Genomic DNA, 18,554 nt, shown 5'->3' with positions numbered 1-18,554 from the left:
TGTCCATATCAAGTAAAGCATTGCAGAGGCTTTCTAAGGTACTGCCTACGTATCCCTGCTGGCAGTGAGGGCCATGATGCATATGACAATGGATTATTTGATCTAGAAGCCTACCAATAATAAAGAGTTTTGTGTTGAGTTGCATTTCTGTGAAATAAGCCTATCTAAGAAAGTAAACTTAAGGAAACATTGGCTCCTTTTTATTGTAAAGCCTGTATTTATTTGCTGGTGTTGAGCCTTTTCCCAAACAGAGCAGTTCTGAATGAAAAAGGATAGGAATCTGGAGATGGAGGGGAATGAATCCTGGTCTAGCTTTGGCAGCCCTGCCTGCAGCAGGGAGCTGGGGCTCCCTGGTCCTTCAGGTCCCTTCCAACCCAGGCTGTTCTGTGGCTCCATGCAGCCCCTTGGTTATGATGTGGTCAGTCTCTCAGAGTTCTGTGGTGCATTCAACCGTGGTGTGCTGCTAAGATTTTGTGGTTGTTTGCTTTGAGGGGAAAAAAAAATAATGAGATGGGATATGAAAGCTGTATTCATGAATGTGTAATGTGTCTGTTTGGGAGGTTTGATGCACAGCACGGTGATTATCTGTACTTCTCTGACATGACCAAGTGAAGCAATTATGCAGTGTTTTAAGGCATACATACACATGCTTAGCACTTGAGAAAGGTTTATCATTTATTAATGGATTTTGCATAATGACTTAAAAGGAACAGCAAAGTGTTCAGCCGACTTCCTAGCCAGGTAGTTAGCAGCAGTGACTGGAGTTCATTATGTTGTTGTGCTAATTGCATTTTCTTGTTTCTTGAAGATGCTCTTTGATGCTGTGAACAGCAGCAGCCCGGGGTGTTGCTTACACCCTGCTGCTGTAGGAGAAGTACCTTCTGTTAAGCACGAGTGGGGAGGGGATGGAGAAGAGAAGGAGGGATAAAAGCTGGGGGAGGTGAAGGGAGAAGTGATGTTGCACCACGATCTGGTGCATTTTGTTGCTGTTGGATTTTGGTTTAGTTCTGCTTGTTTTTTAAAAAGAAAGACACTTTCTCTCATCTGGTGTTGTCCAACAAGCTTTAGGTAGAGCATTAATCTGCTCTGTCCTTGGCAGTGATTCACAGCAGTCTTTTACAGCACTTCCTATCCCTCTGTCAGCTGAGGAGCAGGGAAAGCTAAATACTTGAGTGAATAGTTTTTTGGGGATTGATTTGAGATTGATGGGAAAAAGCATCTTTATAGTGGAAATTGAAAATACAACGCTTGGAAGGTCAAAAGATCTAGTAGTGCAACTAAGGGTAATGAAAAACGACCTGAAGTCATCAAGAAGCCAGTGAAGTGCATTGCAGCAGATCATGCAAAAGCTTTTCTCCTGCCCTCAGTGGACGTAGTTTACACAGTGAGTTGAATTCAAAGGAGTTCATTTGCTTTCACTTTTAAAGAAAGATGGAGATGAGTGTCTCTGAAGGGAAATGCCTCTTTCTAATAACATGTTGAAGAAGATTTTCCTTCTCTGAGTATAGACTTTAAAGTTGAATTAGGCACTCTTTCCACATTTGTGAACAACAGTCATAAATTGGCTAATTCAAAATTGCAAAATGATGTATTTTCATATTAAATATTGCTATACTTTCTCCAAGAAGTTTGTAGTGTTTCATACAGATAGCTTTAGAGAAAATTCAAAATGAATTTCAGACTTTGTTTTAGCTAGCTTCTGATTAGTCATTTTTTATATATTTTTAAAATTGTGAACACTGCATGAGTGTTTTACCAGGCAAGTGCTCTTTCTATACTTAATGGAATTAATGAGTAGGACTATGTCTATGTGTTTGCAGTATTGGCATTTGAAACCCCGGACTTGGGAGCTGAACTGCACGAGCAGACTTAAGTAAACTTTCCAAAAGCTTCAAAATGTGTGTCTAATTATAGAAGGTTAAGTATACTGAATTTAATTTTTTTTTCCTAAGGCCATGTGGTTATGATATTGTTGAGATTCCATAATGCCTCCTGCCGTGACAGACAGCCTTGACATCTGGGCAGTGGATTCACAGATTGGTGCTGATGGCTCAATATCCGTGGACTTCCTACTGCCCACTGGAATCTACATCAACTTGGATGTCCCTCGAGATGCCACTATATCTCATATTAAACAGGTAATACCAAGTGGTCAATTAACTTACATTTCAAGTGAGTTCTGGTTCTGATTTTCATGTGCCTTCTGGCAAACCAAGCAGCGAACCTGGGTAAGCATAAAAAAATTAATGAGAGGTGCATTGATAGCATAGTGACTGGTAGAGATGTATGTGTCTGGGGGTTTTGAATGTTTTTGAGCAGACATTGAGGTATGGAGAAATAATTTCCCACTGATGGTTGCACTTCAGCAGAGATTAACGTGATTGCTCTGTGTTAATACTGAGTTGTTGCATCTAAACCTTTTGTTAATGTGTTATTCCTACACTGTGCATTTATTGAAAGTTTTTCTGATTAGTGTGGAAACAGGAGATGCTGTGTCTGATTTGATTGTTAATACAGAAGTTGTATATTGTGTTCCTGCTCCTTTTGGTTGACACCAATGGTGGCCTTATAAGCCACTGCTTAAGTTAGTGGAGAAGTGCCTTGTTGGGACATTGCTTAAAGAGTGAGATCTGTGATTGATTTGCTGTGTGAGGGGTCTTTCTGAAAAATGGGTGTGAAAAATCCTTGTCTGTTTGTTCAGAGGAAACAATTTTCTTTACCAAAGAAGGGCTGTGACCCTTTTGTTTTGTTTCAAACGTTTTTAATTCTTTTGGGATGTGATACTGTGGATTTTGTATTTCGAAAGACAGTGTTACAAACAGTTCATCCAGGGAATATCTTGTGTAATTCTAAAGGCATGGAATTAATAAAATCTGGTTTCTAAAATTCCAAGATTTTTTAAATTTAAATTTGAGCAGTGGATTCAATCTGTTCTTGTTTATGGAGTGCTTCAAATACTTGCCAGGGGGTAATAGCCATTAACAACAGAATCTTTTATGTTCTCTAAGCTTGTGTTCTTAATGCTGGTAGTATTGTACTTCCGTGCTGGTCTGCTTGTGATATAACATAGATCTGAAGCTACATAAATTCGGTGAGTTTGCTGTGCTGTTTTGACTGTGAAAATGTTTGAAATCAAATAGATAAACAAGGAGCTTATAAAACTGACTGTCAAGACTGAGGGAAAAATTTACTTGCATTCTTATCTGAGCGTGTCACAGCAGAGGGACGCAGGCTGCATTAGTGCCTTATGACCTTTTTCCACTGGCCCCTGATTTTATTTGATGAAAGACTTTTCCCGTTTTATCACAGCTATATTTTATAGAATTATTCACCTCTGTAGTTAAAAAAGAAAAGTGGTAATAGAATGTCTAAGCTATATATATCCCTGAGTTTAAGAGAATAAATGGCAGTGCTGGACACAGAGGTGAATCTTTGGAGGACCGGTGTGGTGCCTTCAGCCCATCTTCTGGGCAGTGCGAAGGACAGAATTTGGGTAGTAAAATTATTTGGAAGGGAAAGGAAAGACTTCCAACCTAACCTTTACTGAGTGTGTGTAGCTGTGGCTTTTTAGATCCAGAAGTCATTGCTCTGAAGTAATTTCTCATAGCTCTGAAACGTTCTTTTCCAGGTAAATGTTGACAATCCGGTTAAGAAAGTTCATCTGTCTTTGGCTGATTAGATGTCTTAACGATGTCTTGCTTTTTCACTCTGATTCCACTTAACTTTCTTTTGACAGAACATTCACGACCTCGTGTTTGCATTTGTCTTTCTTTCTTTGAAATGTATTGTTCATGGAAAAATGATTTATTATTATTTTGTAAAGTAAAGCTGAGTTGCAAGTTGTTTGCTCTTCTTTCCTCTCACGTGTAATGTAGGCACATCATTCGTAGCCGTTCTTTCTTTGGTACAAATTTCGGTTGTAGGATTTTAAGCCTATTTTGATCCACACCATGCATGGATCTTTGCAGGTAGAAAGTTCAGTGTAATTCCTTGATTAATTACAGTATCACAGAATCATTTAATCATTAATTAATTCCTCAATAGGGCTTTTGCCCAACCAGGCCAATTAGCCTGGGGTCCGTTTATTGGAAGGCAGCCTTGGTTGTATAAATGTCAGAAACATACACAGGTGTTTTCGGTCTGGCTGTAGTAGTTCAGTTCAACTTCTTGTTTGTGGAAAATGTGTTTTTCATGCAAGATTTTTGACACTGCATTATTGATCCTACAGTTCCTGCTTCAGATGAAGTTTAAGAAACAAGTGCATAAAATGTAAACTTTTAAAATTTAGACAAAGTTGTTCTCACCTTTACATATATATTTATATAAACACGGTTCTTTTTACCTACAATTTTGATTTCTGCTAAGAATGGGACATAGCTTACCTTGGTGTTAGGTGAGGTATAATCTGCTGTGTAAACATTCAGTATGCTGAAGCTTTGTTGAGTGCTGCATGGGTGACTTGCATGTTTCGGTGGCCTGCAAATAACTTACAAATAAATTTACCTGGAGCTTCTACAGACAGCAGGGAATTTGACATGATTTGTGTTACTGCGTGCTTTAACCTCTGGGATGTTTGTGCACATTCGTTGCTGATTGAAAACAACCACAAGGCAGATACTAAAAACAAATCACTCTTACTGCTTTCTTCCCAGCTGTTATGGAAGCAGGCACACACCTACCCACTCTTCCATCTCCTCATGGAGATTGACTCCTACATGTTCTCATGTGTGAATCAGACGGCTGTACACGAAGAATTAGAAGATGAAACACGGAGACTTTGTGATGTCAGGCCCTTTCTTCCTGTCCTTAAACTAGTGACAAGGAATTGTGATCCAGGAGAAAAGTTGGACTCCAAAATAGGTGTCCTTATAGGCAAAGGTAATTACATTCCCTTTTCCCTGTATTTTTTTTTGGAAAACTTTGTTTTATGGAAGCGGGTCTTATTTGGGCAGGTAATGGGAAAAACTTACAATATTTTTCTTCTCCTTTTGTCTCTGACAGAATTTCTCTTCCTCAGTACTGATGACATTTAAAACAATTTTAAATACTAAAGATGAACATTTGTAAGTTGATAGATGCTACTCTCTGTGTTGTAGTTCAGCATATAATTACTGTGTTGTATAACTACATCAGGCAAGAGAAAAAGCCTTACCTCATTAGATAAGGGGATTAGATTGGGAAAATAAATCTATAATATTATTGCTAAGTGATGGAACACTTAATCCCTGAAAGTGTTACCACAGGTAGCCTAATAACAAATTGCACAGGCAGAGGAAACTAGGAGTTGTTGTTATGAGTTTGGTATACATGATTTCTGAGGTGGTTAACAGTATGGCTCTTGGCTTTGCTCTCCATTGTGACGCTGATTTTCAGCAAACAATGGGAAGCTATTTTTAAGGCTTTCACAGTAACTTGCTCTTGAAGTTATTTCAGCATTTTCGTCCTTTAGATCTACTGTGGTTATACAATAAAGATTGACAGGGTCACGTGAGGTCATACCTCTTGTTTTAAAACTATGAACCATTGTTAGCTCTTTAATAGAGACTGCAGGTTTTGTTTTGATTTCAGCAGTGTGCTGTCTGCCCGTTGGTTAAAGCCAACAATGGGAGCAGCCAGCTCACTGCTCAGACATACTCTGACAGGTTCTGAGAGATTCACATTCTTTGATTGAATATTTCTCTTTCTGTGCTTATAAACGTAGTGTTTTGTTCTCAAATGGTATCTGGTGCTTTGTGTAATTTGGACAATGTCCATCAGTTTGGGAGAAATGAAAAAACGTGCCCACCTGCAGATTCTGTGCTTCCTGAACTTCCTTACGGACTGAAGAATCCACATTCTTTGGGGACTCTCTCTGTGTATTCTTTCTATATATGTTTTGAAAAGGAATTTTATTGGACTCGGATTGGTTGAACTTTCAGTCCTATTAGCTTTATTTGAGTAGAAGGTTTATTTTATTCACAAGGAGATGTCAAGAACAAATGTATCTATTTGCAGATCAACTATCCTTTTTTTGCCTTTTAAACAAAATCAAAAAGATGTCATCTTTAAGGGGGCAGAGTGGGGGAGGCGATGATGTAAAAACACCCTGATGTATGGTTTTTATGCTGCACTTATGGTGCTGTGTTTGCATTTGCTGTTGTGAGGGGACTTAAAACTTCCTGACTGTTTTGAAAGCAGAGTGAGGTTGGGTTTTCCATTTAATGTTAAGCAAGGAATTGTTTCTTGCTGTTCAAACACCGAAGGCAGGTTGCATGGGAATGGTGTAAATAACTCTGAAAGTCCACTGATTTACAGGGACGTGTGGAACTCAACTCACGTTTGAGCAATCATTTTGGCTGGAAGATCTGAATAAAATCACTTACAGAACCTTACCTTAGAGATATATAATTGAGGTATTCTTTTGCTTGCTTGAACTTTTCTAGGTCTCCATGAGTTTGATGCCTTACAAGATCCTGAAGTGAACGACTTTCGAGCTAAGATGCGGAGAATCAGTGAGGAGAAGATTCAGTCCCTTGTGGGTCTTTCCTGGATGGACTGGTTAAAGCACACTTACCCACCAGAACAGGAACCCGTTGTGCCAGAGAACTTCCAAGATAAGCTTTACAGTGGAAATCTTGTAGTGGCTATTCATTTTGATAACTGCCAGGTAGGAATGGATGTTCATCATATTTGATGTACTGTTCTTGATTCTGATCTGAGTTAGAATGAGGCCGACCAAACGAGTGAGTGAAATAGATGAATGTTAGCAGGGTCCTTGACTTTTGAAACAAAGTATGGAAGCCAACGAACAGTTGTGAACTCAAGTCAAATTACAGTTGTACTCTTTTCTGCTTTTAAAATTGAAGTGTACAACTCTTATGTTTTGTATTATTTTATGTTCATTTAAACCTAAAACACACTTCAGACCCTTTTGGTCAGCTACTATTTGGGTGACTTCACTAGGATTTGATTTTAGGCCTGAGAGATGCTGAATGGGGAAGAACCAAATTCAACAGGGTTTTTCTGTTTGTGGTTTGTTTTTGAGAAATAAGTATAAAAAACAAGAGTTAGCTTTCCCTCAACTACACATGCATAGAGACAAATTTAACACTAGCTGGGATTTAAAATTAGCACAGCTTATTTTTAAAAAAGATTTTTTTTTATGGTAAAATTGCTATGTTTCTACTTCATTCCTCGTTTTTACACTGTGTACTTCTTAATGGTGAGGTGTCAGCATGGGAAGCCTTAGAATCTCAGAAGAATGAAATAATAGACTATATTTGCTGTCCACTTTGACCTCATTGTTAGATATTGATATTCTAATGATTAAGCTAATTTTATTTGCAAAGCTGTATTGTTTCTATACCATCTTTATTAACACTAAGAAAAAAAAATAATCTAAAGTTGTAAAATTATACCTGGCTTTGGAAGCACTAAATGGAGAGATGAATATTGCATTTGGTAACCAGTACCACTATCTGATGTGGGATACGTAGGAGTTTTTACAAAAAGAAACCTCACAACTTTTCCAGTTGTTTACAGCATAGCAGAGGACTTGTAGTTTTTCAGGAACAATGGGAATATCTGTTTCAGTCAGCTTTTGAGGAAGGCATTGTGTGTAAGCTTGTATTTGATATAAAAGGAATGCAGAAGTTGCTGTTGGTTCAAAATGCATTTGCCTGCCTCTGTAATAGCTTGGGCTCCCAACATTCCAAAGATTTCAGATCTTCTGCTACCAGTTCTGACCTTCGAAGCTGCTAACAGTTCAAATTGGAGCCATTTTTTAGGGCACTGACCTCTGTTCTGGACTACTTGCATTGAGTACTGTAAGACAACTTGGAATTGAGTAGGAAATTATGGAGACTGCTGCATCCTTCCAGTAGAACACTGCAAGAGTGAGAGGAAGAAATACTAAAGTATTTGTTGATAAGAGTACACGAGGGATCTGTAAAACCTACCTAAATTGGCTTTGGAGCAAGAGAGAGAAACTAATCACCATTGCTGTGATGTGCACACATGTAAAAATACTATTTTGAATTAAATCAGCCATTGTAGGACACCAGTTTTCTGGGAAGGAAAGGGTTCATTCCTGTGTGCCCACTGTAGTTATGGTAGGAGAAGCAAGCCTTTGCTGCTCGGAGCGTTCTGAGCAGGGGAAGCTAGAAATATGAAACTCTTTTTGCCAGACTTTGCACAGTTAGATTTTTTTGCTTAGCTTCTTACTTATAAACTTCAACAGAAGTCAAAGTAATGCAAGTCAGGCAACACTTGGTTTGTAAATAACTGCTCTTAGTGTGCTTATGTGTTTGTGAGTGTGTGTGTGCAAAAAAAACAAATCCCAAAAGCCACCAAAACAAACGAAAGAACAAACAGAACTCGCTGGATCAGCCTTTCCACATCAACATTGTAGATGCAGGGAGAAGAAAGACTTCACAAAAGATCTTCTTTTACATTAGGAATAATGACATTCAGTGCACTTAAATCTTTTTTCCCCCTAATTAAAAAAAAATTGAACTAACTTCTTTAACTTTTTAAGACAGAAATAAAAATGACAGATACAATGAAAAGATTTGATTAAATTTTTTCTTTTGAAGTGGAGTCCTTCCACGTTGTATGCCATGGGTGTTGCTTGCTATCCGTCTTTTCTTCACTCCCTTCACATCCCCTCAGTCACAGTCTGACTATGAAAAGTGATATCTGGTCTTCCTGTTTGTGTTTTGTTAGGATGTATTTAGTTTTCAAGTGTCTCCTAACATGAATCCCATCAAGTTGAATGAACTGGCAATCCGAAAACGTTTGACTATCCATGGAAAAGAAGATGAGGAAATTGATCCTGCTGACTATGTGCTGCAAGTTAGTGGGAGGCTAGAATATGTTTTTGGTGATCATCCATTAATTCAGTTTCAGGTATGCCAAGCTCTTTGGAGCTCATGGTAATCATTGCTCTCTGGAGCTTTAGCCAGAATTTCACTTTGTATCGTGTGCCATTGCATAGTGAACAAAGCTGAGCAATAATGTTCTTCGTCATGCCTGCTCTGCTCTCCCATTGTAAAACAAATGTGCGTCATTTCCTTTGTAGCTCTGCAATATATTCTGATTGCTTTGATTTGAAAGTTTTTGCAGAAATATTGTTAGTTTCTAATTCTTTTCCATGGGCTTTTAGTATATACACAACTGCGTGATGAACAGGACTCTTCCTCAGCTGACTCTAGTTGAGTGTTGCACCATAAAGAAAATGTGTGAGCAGGAAATGATTGCCATAGAAGTTGCCATAAACCGAAAATCATCCAACCTTCCTCTTCCCCTGCCACCAAAAAAAACAAGAGCAACAACTGTAAGTTAATGTGAAGAGTATCTGATATGCAAAAGGAAGAGTGAATTGTGCAATGTAAATCACAGTGTCTGGGATTTCTGCTGTTACTTCTGTTTTCCAGAATAGGTCTCCTGGGTCTCCTCAGAGCCTTCTGTTGCTTGCTAGTTTTACATCAGGAATAGCAGGCCTCACAACTTCTTGGATGCTTTCCTGTCCTCACCTCCCCCTTGCTCTCTTTTCCCTGATGCCCCAGAAAGATCCACTGTCACACTGTCACTGCTATTGATTTTGCTTCCAACCAGAAGCCAGAAGAGTGGATAATAATCTGTTACCAGCAACTCGAGAACTTACTGCACAGAGCTGTATTCTCCAGCTTCAGCATATGTAGGCTCCACTGGCTCGGACAGTAGTGATCTGGGGTTTCTTGTTTTAGCCCCCCTCACATCTTATATGATGTTTTCACTTCAACGATGGCAACTTTTGCTATCAGATAAGTCTAACTTTTAATGTAGTGTTTCCTTCATTGTTAAACTTAGCATGGCCGTATAACACGGTTGTAATTTGTGTATTGTTATTCTAAGGAATGGGGACAGGCTTTGTTCTTTCAATTTGTAGCTATATATTCAGAGCATTAATGCATTTGAAGGGTTATTATTAATTGTCAGCAAGTAGTATGCAGTGTATTTTCTTCTCGCCCTCTCTCCCCAAAATCTTCAGCCCGGTGTTTTTTCTGTCCTTTCCTTGTGGAGCATCTGAGATGCTCTTGTAGTTATGGGAACCAATTTGTTTTTTAAGATTTCAAATTCATATTTTTTAAAATGTCCAATTTTGTTTGTATTTATGGCTTCTGCTGAACATGTTTAGCTTGTAAAGTAATTATGCTGATTAAGAGAAAACTTACATTTTTATTTCCCTTCTCAGAGTGTATGGGACATTTGCAGCCCTTTCAAGATTATTCTATTAAAGGGTAATAAGCTAAATACAGAAGAAAATGCCAAAGTAAGTAATTTTGCGTAGTTTCAGAAGACACTCTGATAATAATTTTAATGCTTTTCTACATTTAGAGAACACAGAATTGAACAGGTTTCAGGTGAGCAAAAGTGCATGCATTATTGCTTATTTGTATTGCTTAAGATCTTAATTCATTGCTAAAACTGTTGCTGTATTGTTGAAGTTGGATACGTGCATTATGGCATGCCCTGTATGTTGGCATGATGCTTGTTGGCCTTTTTTTCAAGTATCTGTAAGTATTGATACAAAATAACCTTATTCAGGCCAAACTTCCCTAAGCATCTGGCAAGCAAAAGTAGATTAAATATTATACGTTTTTAATTGGAACTGAAGATATTTTTCGTAGTCCAGGATAAACTCTGGGTTTCTAAGCATGGATTGTGTGCTCCTATACAATCTGTCTTTTATTTTCTAAACATGCTGCACACACAAAAGAAGCTGTAGTATCACTTCCTGTAAAATGCACATGAGTGGCTACTGCCTGTGTTACAAACCACAAGCTGTTAACACGTGGGGAGTTCCTGCACAGTTACTTTACGACCTTACGAGACTTGTGAAGACTTGTTGTGAACAACATTGATTTCCTGTATTTTATTTGAGCAGCAGTTAATTAATTAGATTGGAGAGAAATTCAGTTAGCCATTGAAGCTGGCTGTTCTGATGCTTTATTCGTGATAGACATTGCATTTTTTTTCTTCAAAACTACTGTCATGATGTCCATGTGCATTCAGAATATGTCATTGTACTGCATTGCTAAATGGGCCATGGCTACAGATTCGACATATAAGCAGTGTGGCTTTAGAAATGGATGTCTGCAAAACCAGGCATTCTTCTTTTCTTGATCTGAACTGTTATTCAGCTAGTTGTATTTTCTTCTTAGCTCCACAGTCTGTGGACTCTTACAGTTTTAAAATGGAAGGGGGAAAAGAAGATGAATTCCAGAAGCAACGTAGTTACTAGATATTTTTTTAGTATATATGAAAAATGAACTTTTAATTAATTTCAACGTGACTCTCCAGAAAAAATAGAATATGTTGATCAGAAGCTTGAGAAACAACAAAAAATGATAATCCTTAAGAATTGGTACCTGTGGAAACTACCTGAGGAGTTTTTAGTATTCTGAATGCATTTTCAGTCTTGAAAACTTAAATTTGCCTTAGTTATTCAGTGTCATGCATTAAATGTAATGTAACCTTTCACACTTGTGCACGTTTGTCTGCATTGTTTCTCTGTGCTGTTATGGAATTGTGTCACTGTAAGAATGTATTTGTTTCCCATTCATGACTTCTTAGAATGTAATGTTTAATTGGCTGCTGTTGTCCAAGACAGTACTCAGAATACCAAACCAGTATTCAGTTTTGCTGATAGCATCAACAGAATTCCTATGTGCAGTGTTTGTAGGTGGAAACAAAACGTTTGTCAGATGTGAGCTGCATTTGAGTATTTTTACTTAGAACACCGTTGACTTTGTTCAGCTGTTTAACACCCAATTTTCCAAACAGGTGACGTTTGAAATGGCATTTTGCCTTGTTATTTGGCTGTGCCTTTGTTACACACAATTTCGGTAGTAAAAAGGAAACATCAAAACAAAAAGAACAAAATTTAGTATCCAATCCCTTATTTTTATCAGGAATGGAAATCGTAGAATTAGGAGTGGTCAAAGGCAAGCAGTGAGCAGTGCGTTCCAGGTGTATCCAAGCTGCTTTGTTATTATCACATTGTACTTGATCACTTATTTTCTTTCACCACACTTATTTTCTTCCACTAGCTTTTTATTGTATTATAAAATGAAAGAAAAGTCAGGGAAAGCTGGGGCCATGCAGAGCTTATAAATTAGATGTCAGGATATCAATAATATTGAAAGCTATGCAAATATGAGTTTATGAACCTGGTTTTAAATGATTCAGACAGACTTTAGAACATTTACAATAGATGACAATCTACAAAGGATTACAATCTATGAGATAGCTCTGAATCAGCAAAGGAATGTGGTGTAAATCCAATTGATCGTGCAGTAAATCTCCAAATGGATTAGCAAGGACCATCTGATGACTTGTTTCAAATCAGCTGTGAACCAGTTTTAACCACTTCTCTGGTATCAGCCCCAATATTTCCTTTTGGACGAATATAATGCTGCAATCTGTAATTACAGAAAGATTTTAAGAAAGCCCTGTAAATGAAAACAGGAATTTTGACTGTGTGTGTGAATATATACACAGATGGTTACATGTATGTATGTACATGTACATTCATAGTCTGTTTACATCTTAGATTTCCTGAAGTAAGATTTCTTTTCAGCATGCTGTGTTTCATTGATGTTCATGTAGCTGTTCTTACCTCACATGGGCTCATAGTGGTGAAACGTGACAAAAATAGGTGAAAATGAAGTTTATGAATATCATTGGGACTCAAATAAATGTCTTTAAGTTGACTATTTCCTTTCAGTGATTGATTATGTTTGGAAAAAAATTGTTACAATATAGATATGCAAGTTAACTGAGTCAGTTTAACAATGGGTTTTCCTGTGGTACCTGCATCAAGGAGTGTAACTCGCCGCAGGGCGTTCTCCAAGACCTGATACTTGTGTTATGAGTGCAGCCTCTGCATCTATGGCAGGAGGATCTTGCACAGAATGATCAGATGGGGCATTGTTTGGATATGGTCTGTTGGTGCTGCTGGGCTGCTGGCAGATTTTCTTTGGCGTGGCTTCATTTAATCTGTAGTAAAATATCAAAATTGTTTGTTATCAAGTTAGAAATGTTGATTAAACGTATGTATGTTCTGGGTTATATTCTGTGCAGAATTCTGTAGGTTCTGTGGCACGTCTTAACATTTCTTCTCTAATTCCCTTAATGCAGGTTCATGTTAGGGCTGGTATTTTCCACGGTACAGAGCTTCTTTGTAAAACCATTGTAAGCACAGAAATATCTGGGAGAAGTGACCATGCTTGGAATGAAGTACTGGAGTTTGAAATAAATGTCTGTGATCTACCAAGAATGGCAAGACTCTGCTTTGCAGTCTATGCTGTGATGGATAAGATGAAAACTAAAAAGTCAACTAAGTCAATGAATCCCTCCAAATACCAAACCATTAGGAAAGCAGGAAAAGTGGTAAGCATAATTTTTTTTTTTTTTTTTTTTTTTCCCTTTTGTACCTCTGAACTATATATAACATGTTTGGTAATCATTATATAATAATATAGGTAATTAGATTATTTATTTATAATTATAAACAATAATTAGAAATCTTTCATTGTCCTCACTTCAGTTTTCAAGAATACAAAATGAAAAATAAAGGTACTGAAAAAGTATACATGTGAAGAATTACACATCCTTGTACACAAGGGTACAAAAAACCCTTTTCCTGCTTCTCAGATGCTGAAAAGACATGAACGTTTTGATTTTAAGCAGGTTGGCAAATGACTACTTAACCAATTGTATTTTAAGATATTAGTTTTGCTCTCATCTCTAGAACTCGAGATGAATTCTGATGGGGAAAAAATGTGAGCATCTGGGCTTGTGTTCAGAGAAATGTCTGTTTTTAGGCTGGCAGAGTGGCTCCTTAGAACTAAGTCCTATTGTCTCAAAGGACCCAGAGCATGTATGAGCACTATGCTCGTGTTTAATTGCTTTTCTGAAAGAGCGACACTGAGATGAAGAAACCCCACACCGAAACCCCTACCATCTTAGTTTCTACATAGAAACTCTTTCTGTTAACAGCACTACCCTGTAGCCTGGGTAAATACCATGGTGTTTGATTACAAAGGGCAGCTGAAGAATGGGGAATTCGTACTGCACAGCTGGTCATCATTTCCAGGTAAAGTTTAACTTTCTGTACTTGTATTTGAAATATTTGACATTGAAGAGCAGTATCAAATAGAATATTGGCTACATGCACGTGCAATTTTCTTGTCATAATTTCTTTGCTACATGTACTTTTTTATGTAGGAAAAATACATGAGTCTTACTGTCTTTCATGAAAGTACTGTTAATCTGACAGGAGGACAAATGAGAGCTTGCTTGAAAACAGCATTTCAGTGTTCTGAAAGTGTTACATTACAGAAAGAAGATCACTTGAAACTGGAGATGCATACTTAAATCTAGTGTTATCTGGTTGGGTTTTTTAATGCATTTTAGGTTTCATTTGCTTACTTGTGCTATGTTTTAAACTCAGTAGGTGAGCTATGTTGTATGTGACAATGCTGGAGACTGCAAAACGTGTGAGTTAGAATTTTGTTTTTGAGAATTCCTTCCCTGGAACTCAGATTGATCAGTAAAACAGTCTGAAATCTACATGTTACTCTTCAGTTAATTATGAGAATTGCAGTATTAATCTGGCTTTAGTGTTGGGGGAAAAAGCTCAACGCTTTTGACTCTTTTTCATGCTGTTTGATATGGAGGCAGTGTATGTGTGGGTTTACAGAGACTGATGTTACGGGGACTGAAGCTGCATTTAGGGATTTGTCTCAGGGTAGCAGTATCCAGGGTTCCTTTGGTGTTACATTTCTTCTGGAAGGAGAAAATCTTTTATTTTTCCTTTTGTGATAATCCAGCATCTGTGAATACAGAATGTCTGCAATGTTTATGCCAGAGAAGCCTGCACTGGAGAGGTGCTGTGCAGACCACTGTCAGTGATTTAGACCGAAGGACAGTGACACAATAAGATTCTTATCTTTTTAAATTTAATGTTAATTGTTCTTGCTAACATTTTAGATGAGCTTGAAGAAATGTTAAATCCAATGGGAACTGTCCAGACTAACCCTTACACTGAAAATGCAACAGCTTTGCACATTAGATTTCAAGAATATTCGAAACAGCCTATTAATTACCCTCCCTTTGATAAGGTAAGATGTGACAGAGTGGTCGAGAATGCTTGTATGCAAATGGCTTTTTCTTTACTTTCAGCTGCTTTTGTCACTGAATTTCCCAACTTTCTGGAGTTGTTTGAACTTGCAGTATATAATAATGTCAGTGCTCTGCCTTCAGAGTCTTCAGATAATCTTTGAAGACGTGCATTTTAAAATACTCTTTGCATGCTGTCTTGAGAGTCAGCAGCACAATCACTTTCCAATACCAATGTTCTTTTAAAAAGCCAAACTTCTGTACAACACTGGAAACCTTCACATTTTGCCTGTCTGTGACTGTAAAGATCTATTACTACTTTGTACAAATGTGTTACAGTGTTTTTCAGAATGCTTATCTCCTCTATGAGCTATATTTTTTTTCAAGACTCTTTGTAGTGTATAAAAATGGACTGGGAAGTCAGTGCAGTAAACTCTGGTTATTTGTTCCACAGAAGCACACGTGATTCCTCGTATCTACAATATGATAGTGTTGTAATTATTTAAAAGATGGTAAAATCTACTTATCTTTGATTATTTCAATGGCAGATTTGTATTTAAATCTGAGCTGTTTTAAAATGTCTTTTTGCAGATACTTGAAAAGGCAGCTGAGATTGCAAGAAGCAGTGATAATGCTGCGATGGCGGTAAGCGACTGCTAAAGGCAGCACTTGAACATTGCTTTGGGGGGTATTTTCTTCTAATCTTCTGCATCAATCCAACAGAAAATAATACAACTACTTGAATAACTATAATTCTATGGGCTTTATTTGCTTGCATAATCCACTTGTTGAACTGCATTAAACACACTCTCGTTCGTTCTTTTTCAATATACTTTGGACTTCCGAAAGAACACCTTGGTTATTTTTCATCAAATAACTCAACTGCTATGCAGACTCTTTGTGGATTTGGAACATAACAGAGCTGAGGTTTCCATTAGAGTTGGAAAGCATTCCTAGGGTGCATAAAATGTTGGGCAACTGCTCAGTTGGATTAAGTATGACAATTTGCCTGATGGTTGGATGCTTCCAAAGAAGTACTCTGATAAATGATCTTTAGTCTATTAAAAATATTGCTTACATATGGGTATTACTTGCTCTTCTTCAGAATTCACGTAGTTCTAACTTGACAAACTTCAAAGCAATCACCAAAATCTGAAGGTGTTTTCTTTGTATCGTTTTTTTACTTTTGGGAAAAAAGTCATTGTAAGCATGCAGAAGGTTCTAATTTAAGAAGGTGAAGCACTGGGACTTAGCAGCAGTAAGAACTGCATTGTGTGTAAGAATACAGCAGTTAGTTGAAAAAAGGTCAGTGAATGCATAATGTGATTGGGAAAAGTGAAAGCTCACTACTGCAGTTGGTATGAACTATCTGGTGTATAAATAATTGGAAATCTCAAGTAGCAGAATGCCACTTTATTGTGAAGACTGGTTTTTTGTTTGTTTTGATACAGAAACATAATGTTTACATAGTTTTACTACTAAGCCATTGAGTTCAACTAAATATTTTAAGTCTATTCACATCCAAGGAATTTCTACTTGCAACAAAATACTTAAAACACTTCAGCATTGAATTGACACTCATCCTTTCCAGGAGGAGCTGAACGGGTTGTGTGTATATCAGGTGTAGTTTTGTTAGCTGGAAATCCTATGCAGAATACCATACTTTAATGGTAATTTTTTTTCTGTTATCAGTCCTTGTTGACTTTCACTACAATTTCTTCTCAGCTTTACTTTGATTTTTTTCATTTTCCAGTGATGTAAAGACCATTTGGCCAAGCTCTTAAAATTATGCTGAAACTTCCATTGGCTTTTCTGGTAAAGATGGCTTTAGTATTAGAAAACTGAGATATTGCTTATCTAAATATTACATTGGAACTAGGTTATTCCTGTCAACTATTGCATCCTTACTCAGCTGCACCAGTTACTCATCTCCCATTAATTTATGGAATTCTGTTGTTGCTGATATCATCACTTTAATTTCCACCCTTTCAGTCTCAAGTTTGGCTCAGGAAAGGAAGATTTAACTTGCAAAGATGCTTTCATGCAGACTGTTGTACAGAACCAGTACTTACATCAGTGTTTCAGAGAGATAGAACAGCACGTTGTCTGAAAGAGAAAGGTTTGGAAGAGAAGACAGAAGTGTTTCTTTGCATGCTTAGTAAATATAGTTACCTTTGGTTATTGTTGGAAAAGTGACTTTTGGCCTTTAATTAAAATATATAGATAGATAGATAGATAGATAGATAGATAGATAGATACAGGTGTTATAGATATATAGCATTTACTCATTTGAAAAGCAAAAAGAAAAATGTATGCATCCCAGCAAGTGTTTTCCATGTTGGATTGGAATACAGAAATATTGCCACCTAGTGTCCTTAATTCTGAAGTTATTTTTCAGGAACTTGTGTGCGCTGAGTTTTGAATGACTGCTGGGTGCAGTTCTTAGAACAGGTTTGGCCATCTGAAGGAAAGGCTTCACTGTCATTCCCTTCTATCTCATGTTGTTCTTGGTACAGCATTTCCAGTACTTGAGCTAAAATCTAAGAGTCCTCCTGAATGTACCAAAATGTACTTCTATCATTTTCTAGGGTCGAGGCGGTAAAAAATTTTACATCGTGCTAAAAGAAATAATGGAAAGAGATCCTTTATCTCAGCTCTGTGAAAATGAAATGGATCTCATCTGGACTCTGCGATACGACTGCCGTGAAAATTTTCCACAGTCGTTGCCAAAGCTGCTGCTCTCCTTAAAATGGAACAAACTTGAAGATGTCGCTCAGGTAAGACAGAAGGGAAAGATGGTGTAGAAAATGTCCGTGTCCCAGGGTAGGTAATTAAACCTCACTGAAGCAGACATTCTTCGTTTATTTATTTGAGAGGGACAGCACTCGCTCGTGGTAGGAAATGCCTCATCATACAGAGTTTGATCAAATATTTGCAGTGATTGCATGCCTGCTTCACAGGGTGGTTAATAGTAACATAACATATCACTGTATATGGATGGGAGGTTTTTTGTCTGATGGTGTACACAGCAGGTTGGGAGGAACAAGAAAAATTTCATCTGGTGTGAACACTGACAGTACTCTAATGCAGAAACCAGCACTGTGTTGTACAGTTAGATGTGTATGTCCTGCATATGTTTTTGTCAGGGAGGAATGCAAATTTATTTTGTCTGTGCCATGAGCACTGCAGTAACAAAGTACAGCACCCAGACAGTCATCACTCTCTTGTTCTTTTTCACATCCAGTCTCTTTCTTGTTCTTTATTAATTCCATTATGTGCTTCTGAATTAATTGTTCACTTTTAAAAGTTGTCTGGAAATATGAGTTGTAGACATGGAAGCGTTTGTTGTTTAGTCATTAAATATGTGAAGAAAAAGGCGTTCTGATCACATGCTGGGGGCTTTAGAATAC

The 18,554-nt window shown here is 37.5% G+C and overlaps 1 protein-coding gene across 6 annotated transcripts in view; it reads left to right on the top strand.

Annotated features, from left to right (window-relative positions):
• Positions 1 to 18,554, top strand: part of PIK3CB (phosphatidylinositol-4,5-bisphosphate 3-kinase catalytic subunit beta) — an 89,771-nt gene that overhangs the window by 50,665 nt on the left and 20,552 nt on the right. For 5 of the 6 annotated variants that reach the window (XM_052686977.1, XM_052686976.1, XM_052686975.1 and 2 more), the window contains 11 exons: positions 1,953 to 2,138; positions 4,653 to 4,878; positions 6,423 to 6,646; positions 8,704 to 8,886; positions 9,143 to 9,313; positions 10,214 to 10,291; positions 13,162 to 13,413; positions 14,023 to 14,119; positions 15,016 to 15,146; positions 15,736 to 15,789; positions 17,733 to 17,921. In XM_052686977.1, coding sequence (XP_052542937.1) covers positions 1,986 to 2,138; positions 4,653 to 4,878; positions 6,423 to 6,646; positions 8,704 to 8,886; positions 9,143 to 9,313; positions 10,214 to 10,291; positions 13,162 to 13,413; positions 14,023 to 14,119; positions 15,016 to 15,146; positions 15,736 to 15,789; positions 17,733 to 17,921 — 1,758 coding nt within the window. In that variant the 5' untranslated portion in view covers positions 1,953 to 1,985. The remainder of the gene's footprint in view (positions 1 to 1,952; positions 2,139 to 4,652; positions 4,879 to 6,422; positions 6,647 to 8,703; positions 8,887 to 9,142; positions 9,314 to 10,213; positions 10,292 to 13,161; positions 13,414 to 14,022; positions 14,120 to 15,015; positions 15,147 to 15,735; positions 15,790 to 17,732; positions 17,922 to 18,554) is intronic. The other variant, XM_052686980.1, reaches the window with a different exon arrangement.

Source organism: Tympanuchus pallidicinctus, unplaced genomic scaffold (genome assembly GCF_026119805.1).
Source record: "Tympanuchus pallidicinctus isolate F22 unplaced genomic scaffold, pur_lepc_1.0 scaffold22, whole genome shotgun sequence".
NCBI lineage: Eukaryota > Metazoa > Chordata > Aves > Galliformes > Phasianidae > Tympanuchus > Tympanuchus pallidicinctus.
This window is presented reverse-complemented; position numbering and strand designations above follow the sequence as displayed.